General features: G+C 38.5%; 1 protein-coding gene and 1 long non-coding RNA gene across 8 annotated transcripts in view; one reads left to right on the forward strand and one right to left on the reverse strand.

Moving 5' to 3' along the window:
* Positions 1 to 3477: 3477 nt before the first annotated feature.
* Positions 3478 to 22948, reverse strand: LOC122157686. 6 transcript variants are annotated; one of them, XR_006167996.1, is made up of 6 exons: positions 22761 to 22948; positions 21693 to 21985; positions 19661 to 19725; positions 8219 to 8450; positions 6690 to 6821; positions 3478 to 5619 (listed from the first exon to the last, which is right to left on the reverse strand). It is a non-coding gene; the product is annotated as an uncharacterized LOC122157686 (long non-coding RNA). The 6 variants fall into 6 exon arrangements; XR_006167994.1 differs by lacking the exon at positions 6690 to 6821 and adding an exon at positions 21055 to 21252; XR_006167995.1 differs by lacking the exon at positions 6690 to 6821 and adding an exon at positions 21055 to 21252 and having other exon boundaries at positions 3479 to 5619; positions 8219 to 8337; positions 22761 to 22947.
* RASGRP1 (RAS guanyl releasing protein 1) overlaps positions 22750 to 23299 on the forward strand; it is a 39424-nt gene continuing 38874 nt past the window's right edge. For both annotated transcript variants that reach the window (XR_006167991.1, XM_042813636.1), the window contains exon 1: positions 22750 to 23015. Coding sequence is in view for 1 of the 2 variants with exons in the window: in XM_042813636.1 (XP_042669570.1) it covers positions 22984 to 23015 (32 nt within the window). In the remaining variant the exon portion in view is untranslated. The remainder of the gene's footprint in view (positions 23016 to 23299) is intronic.

The raw sequence follows: 23299 nt of genomic DNA on the forward strand, positions 1-23299 counted from the left end.
CGTGCATTTGGGTAAAGAGTAGGCAGCTGCTTTTTTTTTTTTTCTTCTTCAGTCAACTGTCATCTTTACCAAGTCACTTTCCACCTGATGATTTCTGAAAAGTTAAAATCCTTCCCACTCTCTTCAGGTTAGTTACCAAGATTCACACACGTGGTTCCAGGACAATTCTTTTATGTGACTGACAACGAAAAGCAATGTGAAGCGAGCAACAGGTAACTTATGATATTTAGCAGAATTTATTTATTGTTTATTTATTGTTTGGGTTGACTCACTATTTATTCATTTTCAAAGTCAAGACGATGGTTTAATTTGGACATCAAATACACCGTTTTTTCTTTTTTCCATAATCAAAGAGGTGAAGATTAATTGAAGCAAATAACTCAGACTTTAAAAGCTAAAGAAATACAGTCCCAGAAACTTGCTTTGTTATCTTAGGCAATGAAGCGTTCAGAGCTGCTAGGTCTGACGCTGATGAGAATTTTATTTCCAAAATATGATAGGATGCCCTTAAACACAGATGATATCCTCATTATGGGTCTCTGAATCTTACCATCCTCAGGAATTTTTCTTCATGTCAGAGCAGAAAGTCAGTTGTTTTGCTTTTCTAGCTGCCTTCATCTTCTCTTTGTGTCTCGGCAGCTTTTCTGTTTGTGAAGGCCTGAGCATTAGATGCTGTAGGGATGCAGCTCACAGCTTGCTGCCTCTGAGTTCCTATCCTTAGACACTTTATGTTCTGCCCCTCAAAATACAACTCCACAGTGAAGAACAAGACAGCTTCAAAACAGAGCCAGGGCAGAAAGAGAAGGTGCACACTAAAAAGGGACTATGGGGCTTCAGGTTGCCCTTGAGATCTTTCTCAGCACCTAACCATTAGCACAGTCACAATGCTACAGCTCAGCTTCTACAGCTAAGATCTGGGCTGGTAGATTAAACAGATTTAGTATAGCTAACTAGAAGAGTATTTAATAATTACAGAAAGGGGCTATGAGTTTTTCTGAGCTCTTTGAATCTAAATGCTCAAAATAGCTCAGACCTGATGCACAGCAGGAGTCAGTGCAAAGAATAGTTGATGTCATCGCTAACGGGCACCCACAGAGATCTACTTTTGCAAATCAAGTATACAGGAAGCTGAAATATCCAGAGTGACTGGCACTTTGGGAAGCATGTTAGTTTAAATTAAGCAAGATTAATTTTTTTTAATGAATATTTGAAGATTTAAATATTGTATAGCAACAGTGGTGGATAGGAGGTTTTATATAGAGGACTGATTCGTTGGCTATATGGCAAATTTTAAAAGGATAAATGTATTTATGTTCTCAGCCACCATATAAGCATAAATATTGAGGAGAGAGAGATAAGAGAATGCACAGACCAAGTTTAACTGCAAATAAATACAGCACAGTAATTATGACAGTGGTTTTTATTGTTTTATGCCTGTAAAGTACATGCCTATATTTTTTTCAGTGCATTAGAAAGAAATTTTAGTATTACAATTCAATGCACATGCATTTACATTAAGTATACAGATGAACAGGCTTTCTAAGCAGTGTGCATTAATGACAAAAGTACAATCTTCCATGATTTCCCATAGTGCAATCCAGGCCACCTAAAAATGAGCATCAATTTAACTTCTGGCACAGACAGTCTGAATAACCCCTTAGAAGTGCCTTCCTCAGTCATTGGTTGTAGAGCATCAATTTTGTCTTCCAAACTAGAGTCTTAAAACTGAGAATGAGAATATAATTCTGCTAAATAAAACCTATACTGCACAGCTACAAAGAGGAAAATCCCCTACCCTGAGCACAAGAAGTCAGAGCACTTAAAACATTTTGATGGTCTGTATACTGATTTACACAAAGTTAGCCATTTCCAGTACAGCTCCAATTATTCTTTATTAAATTGGTTTAGCCTTACAGAATTTAAAAAAAAAAACCAACATATTTTTGCAAGTATTTTTGTATCACCATCACTACATGTATACCTATGGTAGTGAGGAGATGTAGTTTTATGTATTTTTGAGATGGGACATAGTTTTACATAGATTTTTCCAACAGCAATGCCTCCTGTTTATTTCCTTGGAAACTACAACACATACAATGAGCACAATGCCACTATTTGATATGGAAAACTCCCACTACAAAACACTACTTTTCAATGTAGTTACCACGATTAGGTATGCCTTTATTCCAGCGATGAACAAGAGCCTGCATGCCACACTCAGAAATCCATACCAGTGGAAGTGACCCATTGTTTCACAGCTGCTATTATGGCAACCATCTTTACTAGGAAAATATTGCCCACACAGTCCATCTTTCAACAGTCTGAATAGATAGAAGACAGAAGGCATCGAATCTGGACTTACGATGGATGTAGGTAGGACAGTCCAGCCAAGACTGGCAAAGTGCTCTTGGAGCACTTTGGTCTTCAAATCACTATGAGGCCTGGTGTTATCACATTACTATGAATTTTGATGTATAGGCATTGTTTCTCTGCACAGAACATTATTTTTTCTGTTCATGTTGCCTAATGGGAAAATGAGACCCTAGGAACAGGGTTCAGGTTGAGATGGAATTTCCACCCAGTAGTATTTCTCCAAAGCTGCTATCAGGCTTTGAATCTCTCCTTTTCTACTGTAATAGAATCCCACACTCAGCCAGAAGATACTAATGATTTTAGTTGCCTCTAGTACTGCTTATGACTAAGTGCAAAACATTCTGTTCTACTTTACTACTCTCCACCCTGCTGAACCACAAGTCTAACAAGATAACCAAGCCTTTTCTTTCTCAGAGCTTCTTCACAGTGGAGCTAATTATATACAAAGGCATAAACACTTCCTTCAAGAGGTAGCAATAAAGAAATCATGTTCTCTAGTGTGCTCAGGAGCTGTAACTGCTATACAAGTGTCTAAGCAGGAAGCGAGTTCTTCCAAATAATTTTACAGTCTGAGGCCTGGAAGAGCAGAAGATGACAAACTTCAAAAAATCTCAATACGTTCTAATACTTTTTAATGTTACACATGCACAATGTCACCCAGTGGTGCCAGAGTAGGCAAGACTTCTCTAAGAAATACACTCATTTCCAGTCACATCCAAGAAATTTCCAGTACAAGAGCTCCTGTTCTACAAGCTCTTCACCAAGAAGAAAGCTCACCTGCCTTTTTTTTTTTTTTTTTTTTTTTTTTTTTAAGTTAAAGATTGATCATTCTTTGACAATACAGTGCAACTTCAGTTTTGCCCCACAGACTGTTCTCCTGTGAGTTTGCCTGTGAGCTTGGAAAGTTTTTTCTGGTGTTTCTTGACCCTACATGCATTGTATCAAGTATAAAGGGTAAGAGCTTCTACTGAGCTTCAGTTTTTTAGCTTTAGTTATTGACCTAATTCATGTAACTACTCTTGGGCATTTTAGTGTGCCAATATAGTAAATATATCTTTTCTTTTTTTTTTTTTCCAAATTTATTTTTTTTTTTTTTTTTTTTTTTTTTTTTTTTTTCATTGAAAACACTAACTAAATTCAGAGAACTAACCTTTAAAACAGTACAAACCTTTGGTAAACTTTATAATTGCAGCTTTTAACTTGAGTAAAAACTCCTCACAGATAGGCCTCATAAATTTTGAATTGCTATTGCTTGTAAGATATGTAGTCTGATGGTTCAATGTAATAAACAGCTGGTTATTACTCTTTCATTTTTGGTAGCCCCTGACCATTTTTCCATGTGCTACTGTTCCTGTTTTTAAAAGATCTTTCTCCGGTGGCCTTTGATATTTCTTTACAGAACTTGTTATTCTTTTTCTTTCTTCACCTTTTAAAGCCAATAGATACCCAGGCTATGTAGGGAACTGGGAACTGTTTCAGTAAGAAATGTGTTTTCATATTCCTTAGTGATGTATGCAGCATGGACCTCTACTACTTTCTCTCTGTCTGATAGTTTGTTCAATGACTTCACTAGATTTTTCCTTTGTAGAATTTCTTTACAAAATTTCTAGCCTTATTCATTAGATGTTAGACTCTACCTTTCTGTTTGTATGTCATCTATCCGCTAAAGAAATGTAACTTTCACTTCACAGGAAACTGCAGTTTTAGCTAGAATGAGAGAAAGATTTTTCATTCCATTAAAAGCTTTCATCCCTGACTACTTCAAGCACAGCTGGCATTCCTATACACAAATCCTAGACTGAGAATTGGACTTAAGATGCTCCAATATTTTTAAAAGTACTTGTAGATTTTATGATTCAACATCTACATTTTCAATTTTTATTTCATCTTCAAACCAGAAATAAGTGCTTTCTAAATCATAAACTCACAACTGAGATAAAGACTCTTAGCTGTTGCAATGTTGATAGCTTATAGTATTTACAGTTGAGTTGAGTTAGGTTAGCTAACTCATTTGAAATCACTGTCACATGTGAGTTTCTCATACTCAGTATGAGACCATAGCTGAGTTATCAAGGAAGCTGACGAGCAATATATGAATAGACATATTTGAAGCACTGTTTTATCCTCATCATTTCCCAATTCCATAATTAAAATAACTTGAAGGGCAATTCTTTAACTGATCACTCACTGCTCAACACTAAGTAAAGCTTCGTGGTAGTTACATCTTATGTGATATCTATGAGAACTGTATGCAAAAAGGAAGATAACATTGCATTATAATTAGCTCATCTGCTAAAATCACCAGATTTTTAAATATTTCTTTGAAAGGAACAGTAAGAAAGGCAGAATGACCCCCCTTTGTGAAACCATGCGGCAGGTAAGCATGATAATATATCTCAACACAAAATTCATTAACATATAAATTCTAGATTTAATCCAAGGCTTCAACAAACATCTGAGGGAAAACACTTCTCAAATGCACCTGTGCAACCTGAAACATCTTAGTGTGAGAAAAGTTCGGGTCTGACTGTTCAGGAATTCAGATTAAGTAGAAGCTTTGAAATAAAGATGAAACTGGTAGTTGGTGATAAGATTAACACTTTTTTTTCTTGGGTTTCATAAAATCACTACCTGACAGACATAGGTTTCCCAGAAACTCACTTTTATTATGTATCATAGCACTTTTATTTTTTAAGTGCTCATACAGGCTGTCAAAAGCAGAGCATAAAAGAACAGAGTAAGACAACAGTTCAAAAACAATATTACGAACTTTATTTGTATATCCTTATAATTTTCAACTCTTTCCTTCATAAAACTAGCAAGCATCAACTATTAGAGCAGAATTTTTCCAAGCCACTTCTTGCTACCAGATTTCTGCATATTTCAGCTAACTTAATGAAACCATTCCTGGTAGTAAAATTAGGAGAAAATGCAATAAATTATTATCTTCTCTAGATGGAGAAGATGAAACAATAGTATCAAACTATTAACAGTACCACTAGATATTGAAGCCATCTTCTCTTGTCAAATTCACCAAGATGAGAGTGTGGATTTGCTTACATTGATAATTTCATTATGACTACAGCCTATTCACCAAACACCTATTCACAGTTGAACACTTATTTCCAAGCAAAGTTCACACATCTCATGTCCAAAGCAGATGTACCCCTCCGTTCTGCGACACAGCATCTCAAGGTGCTTTTCAGGTTGTTTGTTCCTGCACAGGTGGTAGGGCATGTGCCTCTTCTAGGTGAAACCAGAGCAACAGTTTGAGAGTCATTATGTGAACTAGATGATTGAGCTGACTTGTGTTAGAAAGAAAGCATGCACAAAAAGATCAGATCTGTTGACTGACTTGCACACAGCACAGTCCCCCAACCAGCTGTAGACATACCAGGCAGATGTGAGCTGCAGTGCTGGAGTAACCAAAGGCTAGGCATAGACATGACAAAGATGCCTTAGCTTGATATTACCACTGAAACCCTGTGTATTGGAGTTGGAGTCTGTGGAAGTTGTTATCTAAACCCAGACTTGGGATAAAAACAGTGCCAGGCAGAGCGCTTAAAGAATGGTATTAATTCAACCATGTTGTATAGTCACGTATTTTGCATAATTGGTATATCAGCATCATTTCAGTTTCTTTCAATGTTTTAACAGTCAGCTTGAGCCAAAATACTGCTGGATAAACACCTCTACTCACAAGGAACATCTCAGGTGAAAACAAACAGGGTCTGCTACAGCAGAATGCTGGACAACATAATGGAGAATTTTAGTTTAAACTGCTTCTTCCTTACAGTTCCTCAATCTAAGTGTCACTCAGAGCACACACAAAAAGGCACCTGTGACCTGAATTGCAACAGAGCTGATTTCTCTCAGCTGGGTTGGCAAGTATTATTCAAATACAAAATTTTAAATATTGTGAAGAATAGCTTGTAGTTACCCAGCAGAACCTAATTTAACTGTCTGAGTTTTACTCTCAGTACTTTGGTACTGCATATATATAACATAAATAATCTTTCATTCAATCTTTGCTAAAATGAATTAAGTAACAGAAATAGGAGTTGTAAAAAGGAAGCTAATTGTTCTATACTCAATATAGACTGCAGTAAGCTGTATATAATGCATAGAACAACACGATACTGAAAAGGCTTACTCTTCATAGAACCATAAAATATTCAGACTTAAATTATGGTGTACATCACTAAATCTATTTCTCTGCAATTCCAATCAACCACATAATCTTTTCCCCAAAAGCTCAGAGTTTGATTTAAGCTTATTGGATTGCTTGCCCAGAATATGAGAAGTCATAATCTCACCATCTCCAGAATTCACAGGCCACTTTACCAGAAAACTTCTAGTGTTCAGTTTGAATTTGCACAGGGGCAGATGATACCTGTTCTCATGCTAATATTTTCAGATTCAAAGAAATATCATAGAGAAGAAGTCTCCTGCAAATCAAAAACTACAACTCATTTCCAGCACTATAATAATCAACCTCATCTAGTACACCTGTCCCCTCTGGGGCTGTACCTGGGACTTATAAGCATTGTGATCAACCACCCACTGCAGCTGTCTCCTCCACAGCTGTTTACAGTCAGCATGCTAACAACAGAAACTCTCTGAATTAGCTCTGGATGGTATTTGTACTACACACTATTCAATTTTTCCCTTATATATCCCTATTCCAGTCCTTACAGTCATCCAGTTCTTCCTGGATCTTGCAGTCTTCTTCTCTATTAAGAATAGACGTGTGTTTTGCTATTGGCAAATTTGATCATCATGTATTTTTATCTCCAGACTAATCTTTTTAATGAAGGTACTGAACAGAGTTTGTTTGAAGACATACCTCCTGAAGAGTTCCACCAGATATCTCTAGTAACAAAGCTCTTTCAGTGCTACTTGTAATCTTTCTCCCAGCTAGCTTCCTCCCTCACATTACAGTTCCCTTACTGATTAAGAGCATTGATTACCAGGTGCAGAATGCATGTTTTTTTTTTGGCAAGAGTCTTTCAGAAATAACACGCTCTTATTTAGGTAAAGACTGTCTAATAATGCATGCTTACCTAGAGACTGTCATGAGGACTTATATAAACTTAGGGATTATTTTGCAGTTTTAGTCTTCCTTAAACACTTTTTTTTTTTTTTTTTTTTCTCTCTTTCTCTCCAGGAGACAATATAAAATTAAACAGCAGAGTAAAAACACAGTTTAGATCTGACCGCACCACTTGCTTTTGACTTTCAGAGGAAAGAAAGTAGTTAGTGCAGGGACAAATACTTAGTGACATACATAAAAAAAAAAGACTGTATAGTTCTAAGGTGAAGATATGAAGTATATATCAAAATCCATGTGTGCATATAAAGAGTACTACTTTTGCACTGATCCTCAAAAAAAGCTAACAGAAGCTAGAAATAAAGATAAAAACCAGTTATAGACAAGCAACAAGGCTAACAGAGTGTGCCAGCAAGGGAAAAGAGTCATGGAAAAATCACACAAGAAAAATTTTTTGTATGACACACATATGGCAAAAGTGAAAAAAAAATAAGTCAAATTTATCAATTAAGGACTTTAGAGAACATAACTCAAAATATATTTGAAGGCTTAAATAGCTTGTTCTTTTTTTGCATAAGTACCTAATAGCAGAAGCATTCATTAAATTAAAAAAAAAAAACACAACCAAAAAACAAACAACTTGCAGATTTATTCCTTAAGCACTTAAAGACTACTTCTAGCAAATAGTTCATACGCCAGGGTGATCACACACCCTCATACAATTAACAAATGTACAATTAGAAAAGTGGTGTGGTTAGGACAGCTTTTCACAACAATCAAAACCAAAACACTCACCCACATCCTCAGCTCACAGCAGAAATCTCCAAAAAGAGGGATCTCCAGAAAGTGATCCTTCCCCCCACGGCAGTCAGCACTTAAATGGAGTCTAGGAGAGGTGCAGCCAGGCTCCATCCCTGCAGGTCAAAAATGTGAATAGCCTTCACCTGTGCTCCCATAGGTGACTCAGTCCTTGCTTCAGGTGGTCAATCAGTGGTTCAGACCATAACTCAACAGTTCCAATACAACCCTAAAAACCAGGATGCTATTGAAATTCTAATTAGATGTGCACAAGCCATTTTAACAGATGCAGTAAGTTTAATAATGAATGTTTAACGAACTGCAGAATCAGCACTACAAGCTAGGTTTTATAAATGTGCAGAACTAGGTAAATTAATTTTGTTCTTAAATGTTCTAATAAGAAAGGTAAAACTTGGTGTCTTTTAAGTCAGAGTAAGCGATATTTTCTATTTTGTTATTTCTCATATTTATCAACCGAAGTTTTTTTGTGCAACAAGCTCATTTTTCCCTGATGTGAGGCTTTATTCTGAAAACATATCTACTTTATCCTGCCCAGAACCTTAAAAAATGTTCCCTATTCCACATAAAACTGTGTAGGTACAAATGACATATTTAAGTTACGGAAAATATCCATGCAATATATTTAAACACCTTTCTTGATATCAGTTTCTCAGTTCCTCAGTTCAGATTTTTAATATAAAGACGCATTAACCATTCCAGTAAAAAAAATTCTGTAGTTTCTGCACACAGTCTGCACAGTGTGCTGCTTCATAGTTCATCACGAAGCACTTAAAAAACAACAACAAACAAACAAGTGGGATCAGAATTATATCCCAAAGTTCTTTCCACATAAGGGACCTGATAAGATTTCATGACAGTACCGTTGCATACATTACCAGGATAAATTCCAGCTACTTGGGATTTTTTTCCTAAGCTGCAATCTGACTGTAAAACAAACTATTATGAAGTCTACAGAACACATTATAGAGATTAGAGATGTTTGCTTAAGCAAAAAGTGAAAACTTGCTTTTTTTTTTCACTTAACAACATGCTTGAAGTATTGAATGTTTTATACGCAAACAAGATTTGAGGTTGAAAGACTGTTGATGAATTCCTCAATGACCATTTTCAAATTCATAGCATATACAACGTGTTTGCTTTTCTATGCTATTCCAGCCTGTATGCTTCAGCATAAATGTAGTCAACACTTTTGTTTCATGCCAATTTGCAGAGGATGAATTAATGCCATCTCAAGGATTTTTTTTTCTCCTAAGTATTCAGCTCCTAATTGATGCTCAGTGTTCTAGGCATGTCTTCTTGTAAAAGTTTTTCTTAAAATTCCTTTTGTGGATCAAAAACAAATTCTGGTTAATTACTAACTAGAAAAATTAATCAGATGTTTCTGAGTATTGGAAATTCCTAGAATTTGTATGAAAGCAAAACAGGCCTTTGTAAACACATTGTACACAAGAAGAACCACAGAATTACAGATCTACAACTGTAGGGTTTGGAAGGGACCTCCGAGATCATTTAGTTCAACCCCCCTGCTAAAGCAGGTTCCCTACAGCAAGTTACACAGGAAAGTATCCAGGTGGATTTTGATTATCTCCACAGAAGGAGACTCCACCACCTCTCTGGGCAGCTTGTTGCAGTACTCTGTCATCCTCTGTAAAAAAGTTTTTCTCATGTTCAGATGGAACTTCCACTGCTCACTTCCTGAGGATGTTGAATGAGACTAGACTAAATATCAATGCCTGGGGAATATAGTACAGGCCACCAACTGGACTGTGCTGCTGATCATAAATCTCTGAGCTTTGTCAAAGTTCTCAGTTCACCTCATTGCCCACTCACCAATTCCACACCTCGTAAGTTTACCCAAAAGGTTGTTATGGGAGACAGTGTCAAAAGCATTGCTGAAGTCAAGATAGCCAAAATCCACTGCTGTCCCCTCATGTACCCAGCCAGTTGTGACATCATGGAAGGTTACCAGACTGGCAAAGCACAATTTTTCCTTGGTGAAACCATGTTCCCCATTCCTGATAAACTTCTATTCATCGACTTGCTTGAAGATTATATCCAGAATAAGCTGCTCCATTGTCTTCCAAGGGACAGAGGTGAGGCTGACTGAAACTTCCCAGTTTCTCTTTCTTGCTCTTTTTGAAGACTGGAGTTACTCTACTCCAGTTCTCAGGCATCTCTCCCATTCCCACAACCTTTCAAAGATGATAGAGAACTGCTTGGCAATCATTTTTGCCAGCTCTCTCAGCACTCATAGGTGCTTCCCAATGAGCTCTGTGGATCTATATGCACTGAATTTGCCTCAATTATCTCTGATCAAATCCTATTTGACCAAGGGGAAGTATTCCTTATCCCAAACTCTTATGTCCAGGGCTTGGGATTCTCAAGGGACAGTCTTAGTAACAAAGAGTGAAGCAAAGGAGGGCATCTAGTGACTCTGCCTTCTCATAAGGAGATCTAAAGGTATTGGAGGAAAGAGGTGGCTTTCCCAGTATAAATCTTGTTACTGATTTATTACAAACTGAGGATGGTAGACCTCCAGTATGAACTAAGATCAGGTTTCATTGAGTGTTCCTTTAAATTTGCACAATTTGGGGTACCATTGTTGCATTAATTTGGAGCATAATTTTCATAGAAAATGAAACTGTCTCAGACTTAAGGATGATTTTTAAACAATTTAGGACCCTTATTTTAGAGCTGCTAAACCTGAGGCACAAATGCAGTATTTTAGTTTGAACCGAAAGGAAAGTAAAGGTAAACAGCATCAAAGAGATCAGTGTGGATGAAAATGTGTCACCCTCTCTCATGTAACTGAATCTAGGGCGTGGTGTAGGCTTACTCTCTTATCACAGAACCCATCCCTCAGGCTGTTTACAGTAAGGTGCAGAGCAGGCCAGGCATTTGTAACTCTTTTTAGCTCACTTCAAGACCTCTGCTACAGTTATCAGCACCTTGCATCATCAGTAACATCAAAACTAGCCAGAGTTTCTTGATGTAGCATTGATTCTCAATTCAGAAACTGGAGAAATGATAAGCAGGACCATGACTAACTCATGATTTCTGTGCTTTTCTAAGAAGCCAAAGAAATGTCTGCTTAAGAATCCTATCCTATTCTACCCAATTCTATTCTTCAGAGTAGAAAAAACTACTCTGGATTCACCTTCCATATTTATTTATTTATTTGCTTCCTTTAGCTTAATTATTTATTTATCTGCTTTAAATGATCCAGGGGAAAAAAAAATCCAAGTTTAGAATTGTCAGCAAAATCAATAATAAATTTCCTTTGATCTGTATGCTGATTTCAAAAAGTTACCTGCCTACACCTCTCTTCTTTGATGTACTTGATGTACTTTTTGTTACTGAAAACCTCAGATATTGTTTCTGTTCTGGCTATTTGTATGATTATTAATTAGAGAAATGCAGCCTATGTGTTTCTAGTCATCTGCAGATTCTTTTGTGGGCAGTAACATGCTAAGCACTCTGAAGACATGAAGAAAGCACTTGCTCCTGCCTGACCAAACTTTGTTTAAGCAGGCAAAAGGAGAAATGGGAGAGAATTTAACTAGAATTACACAACTTAAGGCAAACAATGGAATCCATATTAACTGCATTTAAATCCAACAGGCAGAGGATTGTACTGCTTTTTGCCTGTACAGGAGAAATGAAGAACTCAATCTATTCACTAACTAGAATGTATGTGGTATATTGTACTGGAATACAGGTTTGAGTTCCCTATTTTTGCCTTCTGTTTTCAGCCTGGTTTCCTAAGGAAATGAAACTTGTGCAATCACAGTGTTTGTGTATGTGTACATGCACAAGAGTTCAAGTAGTATCTTTTCAACCTGTTGGCAAATTGTAACAAGGTTTGACACATCTCAAAGATAATGTAATTCCTACAGGCCCTGTGAAAACACTGAAAAGTTGTGTATGTCAGACTGTAGCTAGGGTGAAAATATCATCAGATTCTCAAAATTTTTTGTGGTAGAAATCATGCTACTTTTGTTTTGATGTTAACAGAACAACATAGATCCCTTCAGTTAAGTTTTCACGTTTTTCTCTGTGTTAGGAATTCTGTTAATTAAAAAGACAAACAAGAACTACTTGTCCTTTCCAGATGCTACATTTAAAGAAAGGAAGAAGAAAGATGAAGCTTTGTTCATGATTTTGATTATTTATGCTAATGATGTCAGTTGTTATATTTAGACAAAGTTTGGGAGTTGTAATTGCGAAAACATCAGTGTAAGCAAGGCCTCATTAAAGCCTAGGGAGGGGAAAGACTCAAGCTCTAATGTTAGAATATACAGCTTGAGCATCTGGATCATACTGGGACTTATTTTGCTGCCTACTTGGCTTGCTCCACTTCCTAGCTGGTGAAATGCTTTGCCAAGAGCATGTGAAGGAAGCTGGAGAAATAGTACACTTACTTAATTTGAGTCCTACTGAGCAGATCAGAAGGTTTTCTTCCCTTTTTTTAAAAACAAGTATTTCAGGGAAATTTAGCTTTCCACCCTCACTAACTTGAGCAGCCTTCAAAGGATGCAATTTTCATTGTGTCATACACATTCACTCAGCATATGCATAAAATTGAAGGAAAGTGAAGACCTTTTTATATGGGAAGAGCTGAAGAATGTTTTTATTCCAGTTGCTATAGTAATTAATAGAGATAACGATTACACAATCACTGCAATTATGCATTTAAAGAGTGTGATATTTTCAAACAATAATAGTACAACTGCAATGCAAGGAAGTGCAGTAATCAAGGAAAGGTGGGAGCATAGGTCAATAGCATGCTTATGACTTATCTATTGGATTCTGATGAAATGTGATAGAGGGAGGTTGATTTTTGGTTAAGATTTTTGACATCTAAATTTGATATTTTGCTGTTCCACAGCTTTCTTTTGTGACCTTGAGTGTCTCACAGCTCAGATCCACAAAAAAATAAATAAATAAATAAATAAATAAATAGCATTAACTAGATATTATAAGCAATAGCATGCAAGTTAAGGTGCTTGGCCACAGTTTATAAATATATATGTATATATATTTTTATATATTTATATATATAAATAATTTTAAATCACTCAGATTTACAACAGGCTGCATTCTGAGCTGGGAGCAGTTTAATGTAGGTAAATAATTCCTAGTGAGAAATTCTATCTTGACTTACAACACATGAAGTACATCAGTAGTCGTTGTTGAAAGAAAGCAATTCTTTTCCTTTAGGTTCTGGACAGGTTCTTGAGACTTACTTTTCAAAGGGCAAGGAAGGCAATACCATTTGCAATGCATAAGGTATTGAAATGGCTTAGATGTTACAGCGCTCTCCTAGGATGTGAGATGCCTCAGTTCAATTTCTTCCACTGTTTATGGAAATTCAAACCTTAACTCCCACATCTCAGTGGAAAAATGTCTTAAATGGCATGCTATAGGATATTTAAAAGGGAAGAATGCTCTCTCTCTCCCCTCTTCCATAATTAAAGAACCTCTAAGCCACAGGGACTACAAACATGAACATGGCCAACTATCAAAACACTTTCCTGGGAGAGGAAGAAACTGAATTCCACTTCTGTTTTATTTAGTATTTAGTACTTAGTACTATGTACTCCTTGGATCAAGATTTTCAGCAGCAAACCCAGAGAACCAAACAGCTGATAGACTTTGATGAGGTTGAGATGGAACAGCATTGCTGAGTGCTTGGAATTCTGTCACAGAATAGAGATGCCACCAGGGTGAGGAAGCAGCTGTGCCAGGATATTAAGAATTTAAATTGAATCTAAAGAGTTTGGAATACAAAATTATCTGTGGACTGAGATGTCCATTAGTACAATTAACATTAAAACTTTGAGGAATTATCATCTCATTTAACAAGTGTAATAAAAAAACAGCTGATAATCATTTAAAAAAATTTAAAAGCATAAAATAAAAACATCCCCTTATGCAATATCTGAAGTATCTAAACATCAAATGGATTAAACTTAAGCATGGTATTTAATCAGTCAAAAGATAGCACAAGGGTTTTTTACAGTGAGAGATTTTGTTGTTTTTCAGAATATAGTCGCATCAAAGTAATTTTCTTGTTAAAAATTTCTTTTTGAATAGTTGTCTTGCTAAATATATTTTTTTTTTGGGGGGGAGAGTCAAAAATAAACATGAAATAAAAAGAAATTAAAAAAAAAATTTAAGACATTATTTTCAAAATGGATAAAATGAAATTAAAACCAAAACATTTTTAAAAACAAACAGAAAGCACCATCATGTATTCTGTACATAAATAGGGAGAAAACTGAAATATAGAAGCCATATGGCTGAGATAAGTTTGCTGGATAGCTGGATAACTTCCTGAATTTCCTCATATCCCTGATAGTTTCAAAAACACTGAAATTAAATTGCAGGGAACAGGAGGATCAGGTAGATGGTATAAGCAGTGTTGAGGGATACATGCATGCAATGCTTGAAAATGTGGCTGCATGTTAACTTGAACTACATATATGTAAATGCAGGCATGCAGAGTAAAACATGAAAAAATAATAATAATAAAAAAAACCCCTATCTTTCTCAGTTTCATGCATTATACTCAAACATGTTCTGTGATTTACACAGCACCTATGGAGCAACTTCTTATTTAAGCATGTAAAATATAATCAAATTGCATCTGTTAATTTCAGCATCATTACCACAATTATCAGCGCAGCACAGTTTAGAAAATCTGCATGAAAATGAAATGGTTTAGCACATCTACATGTGCTTGACTTCCAGTACAATGTTAAGCCACCGTGGCATACCAGTGCTTCTCTTTGGTGGGTCAAAATGAATCCTCAGTAGAGGATGAACTGTTTTTCCATTGCCACAACAACAGAGATAAAAGATCTTAAATGGGCTTGCTGCCTGTGTACAGCTAGTTTACACCTTGTAAAACCATGATTTGAATATTGGTAGAATCTGACTTTCATTTATGCACATTTTTCTTTCAATATTGTCATTTCCCTGCACTGTGGAAACAGTATTAAAATTTTGTCCACACTTTTAAATAATATCCTGTAACTGATGCAATTAGCACTGAGAATAATAATGTTTGGCATGCTCTTAAATGTGACGTAAGGCAATCTGCATTAGAATATACTAGTTCAGTTACTCTGACTTATTAGTCATGCAATTTATTGACAATGTTTTTCCCTCTTCTTCTTTGTTTTCTGACTTTTTTAAGATTGATACTACTAAGCTTAAGCTCAAATCTTGAAACATGCTTGCATTTGACAGGGAAATAGCACAAATCCCTTTTTAAAACCTGTTAGTCACCCTGAACAAACATTGACAACCGCCCCTTCAAAATTCCCAAGAAGATAAAATAGAACAGGTAGATAGGAAAACAGAAAACACACCCAGGCAACCATGTTCAGACACTGCCAGAATCTTTACATTTCACTAACGGGTTATTTCCAGGTTGTTGTAAGACCTCACTGTTCAGATTCATACCTTTGGATTTTAGAAACACTCTGAAGTATCAAAGAAAGATACAATTAATTATTATTTTTTTTTAACAAATCATTGAAAGGACAAAACAAAAGCTGTAAACTGACAATTTAAAAACCAAACACACAAATTCCAGTTGGAGCTACTAGAAGTTTTGGAGACTTTTCCTAGCCTTCTTGTAGCCTGACTGCCAGAAATCTTAGCACTGAAGGTGCTGAGCATACATAGACATCTATGCATTGTTTTCTAAGTTGAATGTTTACAAATACAGCTATAATGAAAGTAGAAGATCCTTAACCTAAAAACGTGCTTGCTCTGGGGTTCTGTAGGAACCCCTTAATGTTGATCCTTGAGTTGTTCAAAGCAAGTAAGGATTTTCTTTAAACCAGTTCAATTTTCAGCATATGACTATGCCTCTCCCTGCCTGTAAGAAGAGCGGGTTTAAATGTGTTTGCTGAACTAGTGCCAAAATATTTTTGAATCATAAGACTGATACACTAGTGAATATTTATTTGGGTATCTATTTGCATTTACCTTATTTTCAGTATTGCTACAGCTATTCTCTCTGATTAAAACTGAAGCCAGCAACTGACAATGTTTCTAATCCAGAAAGCAACAGTAATGTTTGACAATACTATTATTTGATAATATTGTCATTCAGCAATATTGTTATTCTGAGCAGTTCTTTGTAACAGAAAGTAATTCACGGTGCTTTAAACCTAGAAAGGTAAGGAGACATAAAACCAGGAGGTGGAGGAAAAGGTTTTAGCAGCTGAGAAAAAACTTACAGGATTTTAGATCCAGGTATCTGACAATTGACCTGTATTCATTTTAAATGTAGCCAAAATGGACTGTTACAATTTTGTTCACTCAAAATGTACAATACTGTATTCATCTGCCTGATTCTGTTCCCAATGTAATTTATTATAAAGCATCTTTTAATTCCAAATTGAGGTGCTTCCAAATTGAGGAGCAGATCTTACGATCCTTTCATGAGAACATGATTGTCCTAGATCACATATGCATACATGCAAAACTCACAAAGTTCAGCCTATGGCTAAGCAATTCCCTTTCCCTTTCCCTTTCCCTTTCCCTTTCCCTTTCCCTTTCCCTTTCCCTTTCCTTTCCTTTCCTTTCCTTTCCTTTCCTTTCCTTTCCTTTCCTTTCCTTTCCTTTCCTTTCCTTTCCTTTCCTTTCCTTTCCTTTCCTTTCCTTTCCTTTCCTTTCCTTTCCTTTCCTTTCCTTTCCTTTCCTTTCCTTTCCTTTCCTTTCCTTTCCTTTCCTTTCCTTTCCTTTATAATGGCCAACTTTCCATTAATTCTTGTATCAATAACAACAGATGACAGAAAGCCCTTGGCAACCACTGGTATTAACTGTAGCCACTCTGCCTTTATTCACAACCCTGTTCCGCTGATCCCCAGCACCAAGAGCTCCACAGTGCGCTGGGGTGCGTTTGCGAGAAGATGCTTTTTCTCTCCTGCTCTCTTGCTTCCACTCTTCCTCATTTGTTTCATATTGAGCACACCAAGAGGAGAAGAGGGAAGAGTAAGCAAAACCAGGCTGGAAGGGAAAAGAGCATTTCCCCTAAGGCAATACAAAAGGAAAGGTGGTCTGGAGGAATCTGGAATTTACTGACGCACTGCATTATGTCCACCTACATTCATCACTCAATCAGTGTTCAGTTCAAATTAGCACTAGCTTGTACTTCAGGGCAAAATCCCCTTGGAAATTTTTTCTGCCCTGCTTATAAGATCAGAAAGGCAGCAAAGGGCAGTGAAACACCATTCCTAAAACATCCACATCCTGCGAAACCACTGTGATTACTTCTTTCTCCTTATCTGTCACTCTTCCTTCTTCACACAATCCCTACCACGGCAAATAGTGAGGGCAAAATCATTAATACTGGCCTTCAGCTCCACAAAAGCAAAATCAGATTTTGTGCATTGCGTTTGAAACTTTTGAATCAGCTCAGTCTGATGGAAATCATGTATCTACATTTCTTTCCTATTCAAAGGATCACTGCAATTTGAGTTGGTATTTGAAAAACAGTATTACATTAAACCACACCACCAAAACACCAAAGAACCCACATTTCACTGAGCCCAACTTTCATCCTGTCACGCTTTCAAAGGTACTGTCTGAGCCACAACAATTTATCTGTGAAAGTACTTTAAAAAGGTTAAAACAATTCACTTCTATATTTCTAATAAACTGTGTCTCTCTTCTTGGTGCTGACCAAGAGATATCCTGTAAAGGAAGTAGCTAATCACTGTCTCCTTGGAAAATGTTTACAAAGGGACATAGGGAATGATGTTATCTACATCCTGTTCAAGCAGCTGTTTTGTTCTTTTAAGCAGATGGTGAACTAAAAGAGGCATTCTTAGTAGTATCCTTTCTGTGCTTTGAGTCTCACCACTTCTGGACAGTAGTTTGTTCAAAGGTGTCGGATGTTTTTCACCTCATTTATCCATATTTCACACACATTTTAAGGAAAAAAAAAAAGGCACTGCAGCATGATTGGGGTTTTGTGAGGGGCATATGAGGTATGGAGAAGGAGATTTGTTTTTGTGCAATTCTTATCAAAATCAACTCATAAATTTATTTATATCTAAGCGTCCTGGTGGCTTAAATCAAAACTAATAAAATACATTAATTCTGAAAGACTGTAAAGGAAAACAATTTTGTTATGGACTTCTGTAAGGGAATAGACGTTAGGAAAACACTGCTCCTGGACTCACACTACAAACAGGCTTTGTATGGCAGAATTAAGTGTATTTCTGGTTTCAGCAGTACAGAACACAGATTTCAGTTAGTCAAATCATTACGTTTCACTGAATGTTACTGTATCATAATATCTCAAAGATGTTGGCTACTGCTGAAATGGCCGGACATTGATGCAAGGTAGTTTAGTTGTACTTGTAGGCAGACAATCAATGCTTACTGATTGCATTCTTTTAAATAGGAAAACATTGAAGTGTTTACTCAATAGAAAGGCCAAGATGTTACTTTCAGGACAGAGCCTCAAAGCCACACAAAACCAAGTGTGGTCCTATTCAGAAGAATTCTACCAGTTAATAGCATTTCCTAGCTTACTAGACCTGATGTTTTGCTATATAAGCTGGTCTTACTTAAACAAGTCATTTTACTCTATTCTTTTGAAGTCTTCTAGATGAAAACCAGAAATATCTAACAGTTTCAACCCTTCAGTTACCTTCTAGTAAGTTGCAGTTGAAAGTTCAAGACTTGTCCATCAGTAGCTTGAAAATTATCTGCACAAATAAATAATGATAATTGAGACCTATCTCATCCACCAGACCAAATCTTTACTTCTACAGTCCTTCTTCTTTAATGATTACATGCCATCTAACCTCTGGAATAAAAGCTGCTGAAAATATTTTTCACCAGTGTGCCTCCTTATGTGCCCCTTCCTATTACATACATATCCATACTGGGATCTGAATGAAGCAGGAGTGCTAGTGAAGGGAATTGCATCTTGCTTTATAGGCTCAGGCAGTATCAACATCCATACACGCACTGAGACAAATCCATCTCCTAATTTTGGATTACACAGCTCTCCAAGGGTCTTCAAGGCTTTCAAGAGTAACCTGGATAAAGCACTCAGCAGCCTGATCTGGTCCCACAGCTGGCCATGCTTTGAGCAGGAGGCTGGACTAAATACTACCTGAGGTCCCTTCCAAACCTATTCTTTTTTTTGCTTCTGTGGTTCTCTGCAGAAACCCTCTTCAAATCATGCTTTTTCTGACTGCCAGTTGGTCTAATAGAAGATATTGTTTTTACCTACAAACTATGCCTTCTCTGTAATTTCCAAGACTCAAAACCACAGATGTTCCATCATGTGGCATGTTCACACCCACATGGATCATTAGTAGGACTGGAATCATTCAGTCCATCCCACAGACCTTTAGCATTCAAACTGACAAAATGACTCACAGCAGCTGTAATCATCAGCCTAATTGTTCACTGAGGGTGGTGGGGAATTCATGACTGGCAAATACCTGTAACAAAATAGACACCATTAAGCATTGGATGATTGTATAACACTGCTTTATATAAATTTCCACATTTTTTCAGTGATACATCCCTCCCCACTCACTGTGTTTAAAGGCATACAGATAAAAGAGAAACAGTTGTATTTAGTTTGTCTTACAGCCTTAATTCTAAAAGTAAGTTGACCTATATATGCTCAAGGTCTCCCAAGACGCAAGAAGAATCAGTTGATTTGCACTGACTTTCTGTAAGTGAATTCCTCAGTGGGCTCAATATTGACAACTGGCCATTGAAGTGTTTGACAGAAGCAGCCTTTACAGCCTCAGAAACCTCAGTATAGAGATAGATTGGATAGCTATACTTATTAGTAGCATAGCTACTAACTTTTAAAGTTGTTTAACACATAATGTATTGAAACCTGTGGTTCTAAACTTAAGGAGCCAGATGCTACTGGGTGCTCTCCATATTTTCTGTTCTAACAAAAAAGCTGGAGTCTCACAGTCACATTATTGACAACGCAAAGCACTCAAGATTAGTGCAGTCTTTCTCAATATGACTTAAAAAACACGTTTTAAAAACAATCAGTTCACACCCCTCTTAATTTGCTATGTACTCTCTGAATGCTTCAGTTTCATATTTTCGAGTCTTATTCTGCAGTCATAAGGATGAATTTTATTGCCACACCCTTTTGTTTAAAAAGCTATAGTTGTCCAGAGAGTTGTCCCAGAACATGCACTGCTGAAGGAAGATACTCCTATCATGACACAAGTGTAAAGTCACAAATACTAACTCTGCTATCAATCACGTTTCTTTAGAAAGGGCAACACTTCATCTCTGGCCCCTGTGGCAAAGCTGCAGCAGGAGGAAAACAGCAGAGGGAATTGCCGTTGTCTGATAACCTCAGTAGGGTTATCAGATCAAATTCTTCACTAACATTGAAGCTTTCTAAGAATAGAAACTTTTGGTAAGGTAGTGAAAACAATCAAAATTCTAGATAACCCTGATTAATATCCTGAACCAGGCTTGGAACGAGACACTAGAAGTGCTCTACTAGCTGCAACACAGGTAAAATTTCATGCTAAGAAGAGGCATTTTAACAGCTACAAACTTCAGTTATAATAGGGAAGCACATTTACATGATGTTGTCAGTAGGGAGACTATTTGTAAAAGCTGATCACACACGATAGCCCCACTTTTGGCTTATCACCTTTTAATTATTATTTTTTTTCCACATAGAATTGCTAGCAGCTCTAACTGAAGAGAACTTACTAAACCCAATTATTTTGATTACTACTTGTTTTCATAATGTAAGTTGATCCAGCAGAGGGTTTTCATACTTTCTATATGCTGTCCTTCATTCCAGTTGTATTAGCAATCTTTTCTCCTTCTCTGGAGCTGCTTCCCACACTGGATTATCTGGCTTGCCTTCCTAACAACGTCTGCTGACCCCACCATCCTGTAGGGCCCTCTGTTACCACCAGGGAATTTTCTCACTCGCCATTCCAGCAGGACACTTGAGTACCTTTGTAATCGACCTGGGATTTCACAGAGAAATAGACTTAGGCGAAAGCTACTGGAAGAATGCATGCATGAAACCACAAGTTAAATGTAAAGTAGTTGCCTACTTCAGATCTGAGAAGAAAAAGAAACTTATCTTGCTCTTCAGTAGAGCAAGCCTGGTTTGGACACAGACAAGGTATTAACCTACTTCACAACAGGAGGGCATGTTGCCTGGAGAATATTACATTCATGGATCAGCACATCAGGATGTTGTACAGGTAAGTTGCAAATGTATTTTTGTATAAGGCTGTGTAAGATTCGTTATGGATTAACTCCTGATAAAAAAGCTGGAGAGTACTCATTTGTCTATGAGTGTATGCACGTGCATGAACTCAAGGGAACTACAATTAAAGAAAAGCAAAGAAAGCTGGGATATACCTGTCTAAAGTAGAAGCAGGCAGGGATATTGGCTTACCAACATAGATGCTGCAGAGAACATTGCAGACATGACTCATGGTCTTGGATGTACATTACGTATTTTTATTTCATAAAGCACAGTGATCTTCAAGCTGGACATGAGCTCAATGCTTACTCAGAGGAATGACACCCGGTGAATCACAGGGGTGATTTCCAGAGGCATGCCGGGTTTTCCTTCCACTTGCAGGTCTGTAGTCAGGTTTACACAGTTGTGGTGACAGCCAGAGTCACCATGAACCTCAGGAAATGGCAGCAAGCTGTGGCCTTGGTGAATTTGGTCATTTTGGACACCTGGAGAGAAACGTGTCCTGATTGCTGGCAAGGAATTACTCAGAATATCTGAATCTTACCAGTTAAAGAAACAGTTAATGAGAACCACCCTCGTCTCAGCATGAGGTATGATAGCATTTTGATGCTAAAGTAACTTCCACATGCAAACAGAGCTCTCAGAACAACAAAGCCTGGGTGCCCTTTGACTTTCCTGCTCAGGTACCCGTGTTTCTCAGTACAGCACCTTTGAGTTTGACTTTCAGCTTTATTGTCGGGTCATTTCTTCTCTGAAGTGAGAAGAACAAACGGCTGAAATGGGACAATTAATAGTGCAAGCGCTTAGGAAATCTAGCAGGCTGGAAGGACGGTAAGAGGTGGCAGCTGAGCGCAAGTGCTTTAAACCGGTAACTGTCGATGTAAGAATCTCAGCTCGGCGCCCGCCCTGCGGCAGCGCACACCTCTGCGCCAGCCGCCCGTGCCGTACCGCCGGCAGAACCGGGCCGGACCACAGCCGCCTCCCTCGCAACTGCCTCCCGCGGGCGCCCGCCGGGTCTTCCACGCGAGTCCTTGCCGCCAGGGCCCTTTCCCAGCCCGCCGCCGCCGCCGCCGCCGCCGAGCAGCCAATCAGCGCGCGCAGGAGCGGGGCGCGTGCGGGCCCTCACCGCTCGCAGCGCGCCGGCAACAGCCCCACGCGGGTGGGGAGCGGCGAGGCACGCGTGACCCGCAGGTCCGGCCCCCTGGGCTGCCCCGGGTGAGAGCCCGCGCCGCACGCGAGCAGCGGAGCGCCTCGGGGTACCTGGTAAAGCCGACGGTTCGGAGAAAAGCAGCGATAGCTCGGCACTTCCTCCTGCCGATAAGATCTCCGCTGCGCTTGTCACGGGCGGCGGCTGCTCCGCTCGAGCCGCTCTAAGGCTCCTCCTGAAGCGGGACGGGGGCGATGCGCGGGGCCTCCCCGCTGTCCCCTCCGCCCCGAGCAGTCCGGCTCCCTGCGGCCGCGCGGAGCCGAAACTTGCGCCGGCATGGGAACCTTGGGCAAGAAGAGAGAAACTCAGTGAGTCGGCAGCGCAGGGGCCGAGGCGGCGAGAGGGGCGCGGGGCTCCGTGGGGCTGGGAGAGAGGGCAAAGCGGCGGGACGGGACAGCGGCTCGCCCATCCGAGCGGGCGCGGGCGGCGCGTTTGCGGAGAGCAACCTGAAGGCGCGACCGGAGCGTGCGGTGCAGCCGGAGAGGCAGCCCGGCTACCTGAGCAGTGCCGCCGACGGGATTGGAGGCTGCGAGCCGTCCCGCTGTCAGCGCTGCGGGCGGGTCCGTCCCGGTCCCAGCGGCGTACCGGGGAG

The sequence above is a fragment of the Centrocercus urophasianus genome, unplaced genomic scaffold (genome assembly GCF_019232065.1).
Source record: "Centrocercus urophasianus isolate 14NV4802_14NV808 unplaced genomic scaffold, USGS_Curo_1.0 seq_14, whole genome shotgun sequence".
NCBI classification, from domain to species: domain Eukaryota; kingdom Metazoa; phylum Chordata; class Aves; order Galliformes; family Phasianidae; genus Centrocercus; species Centrocercus urophasianus.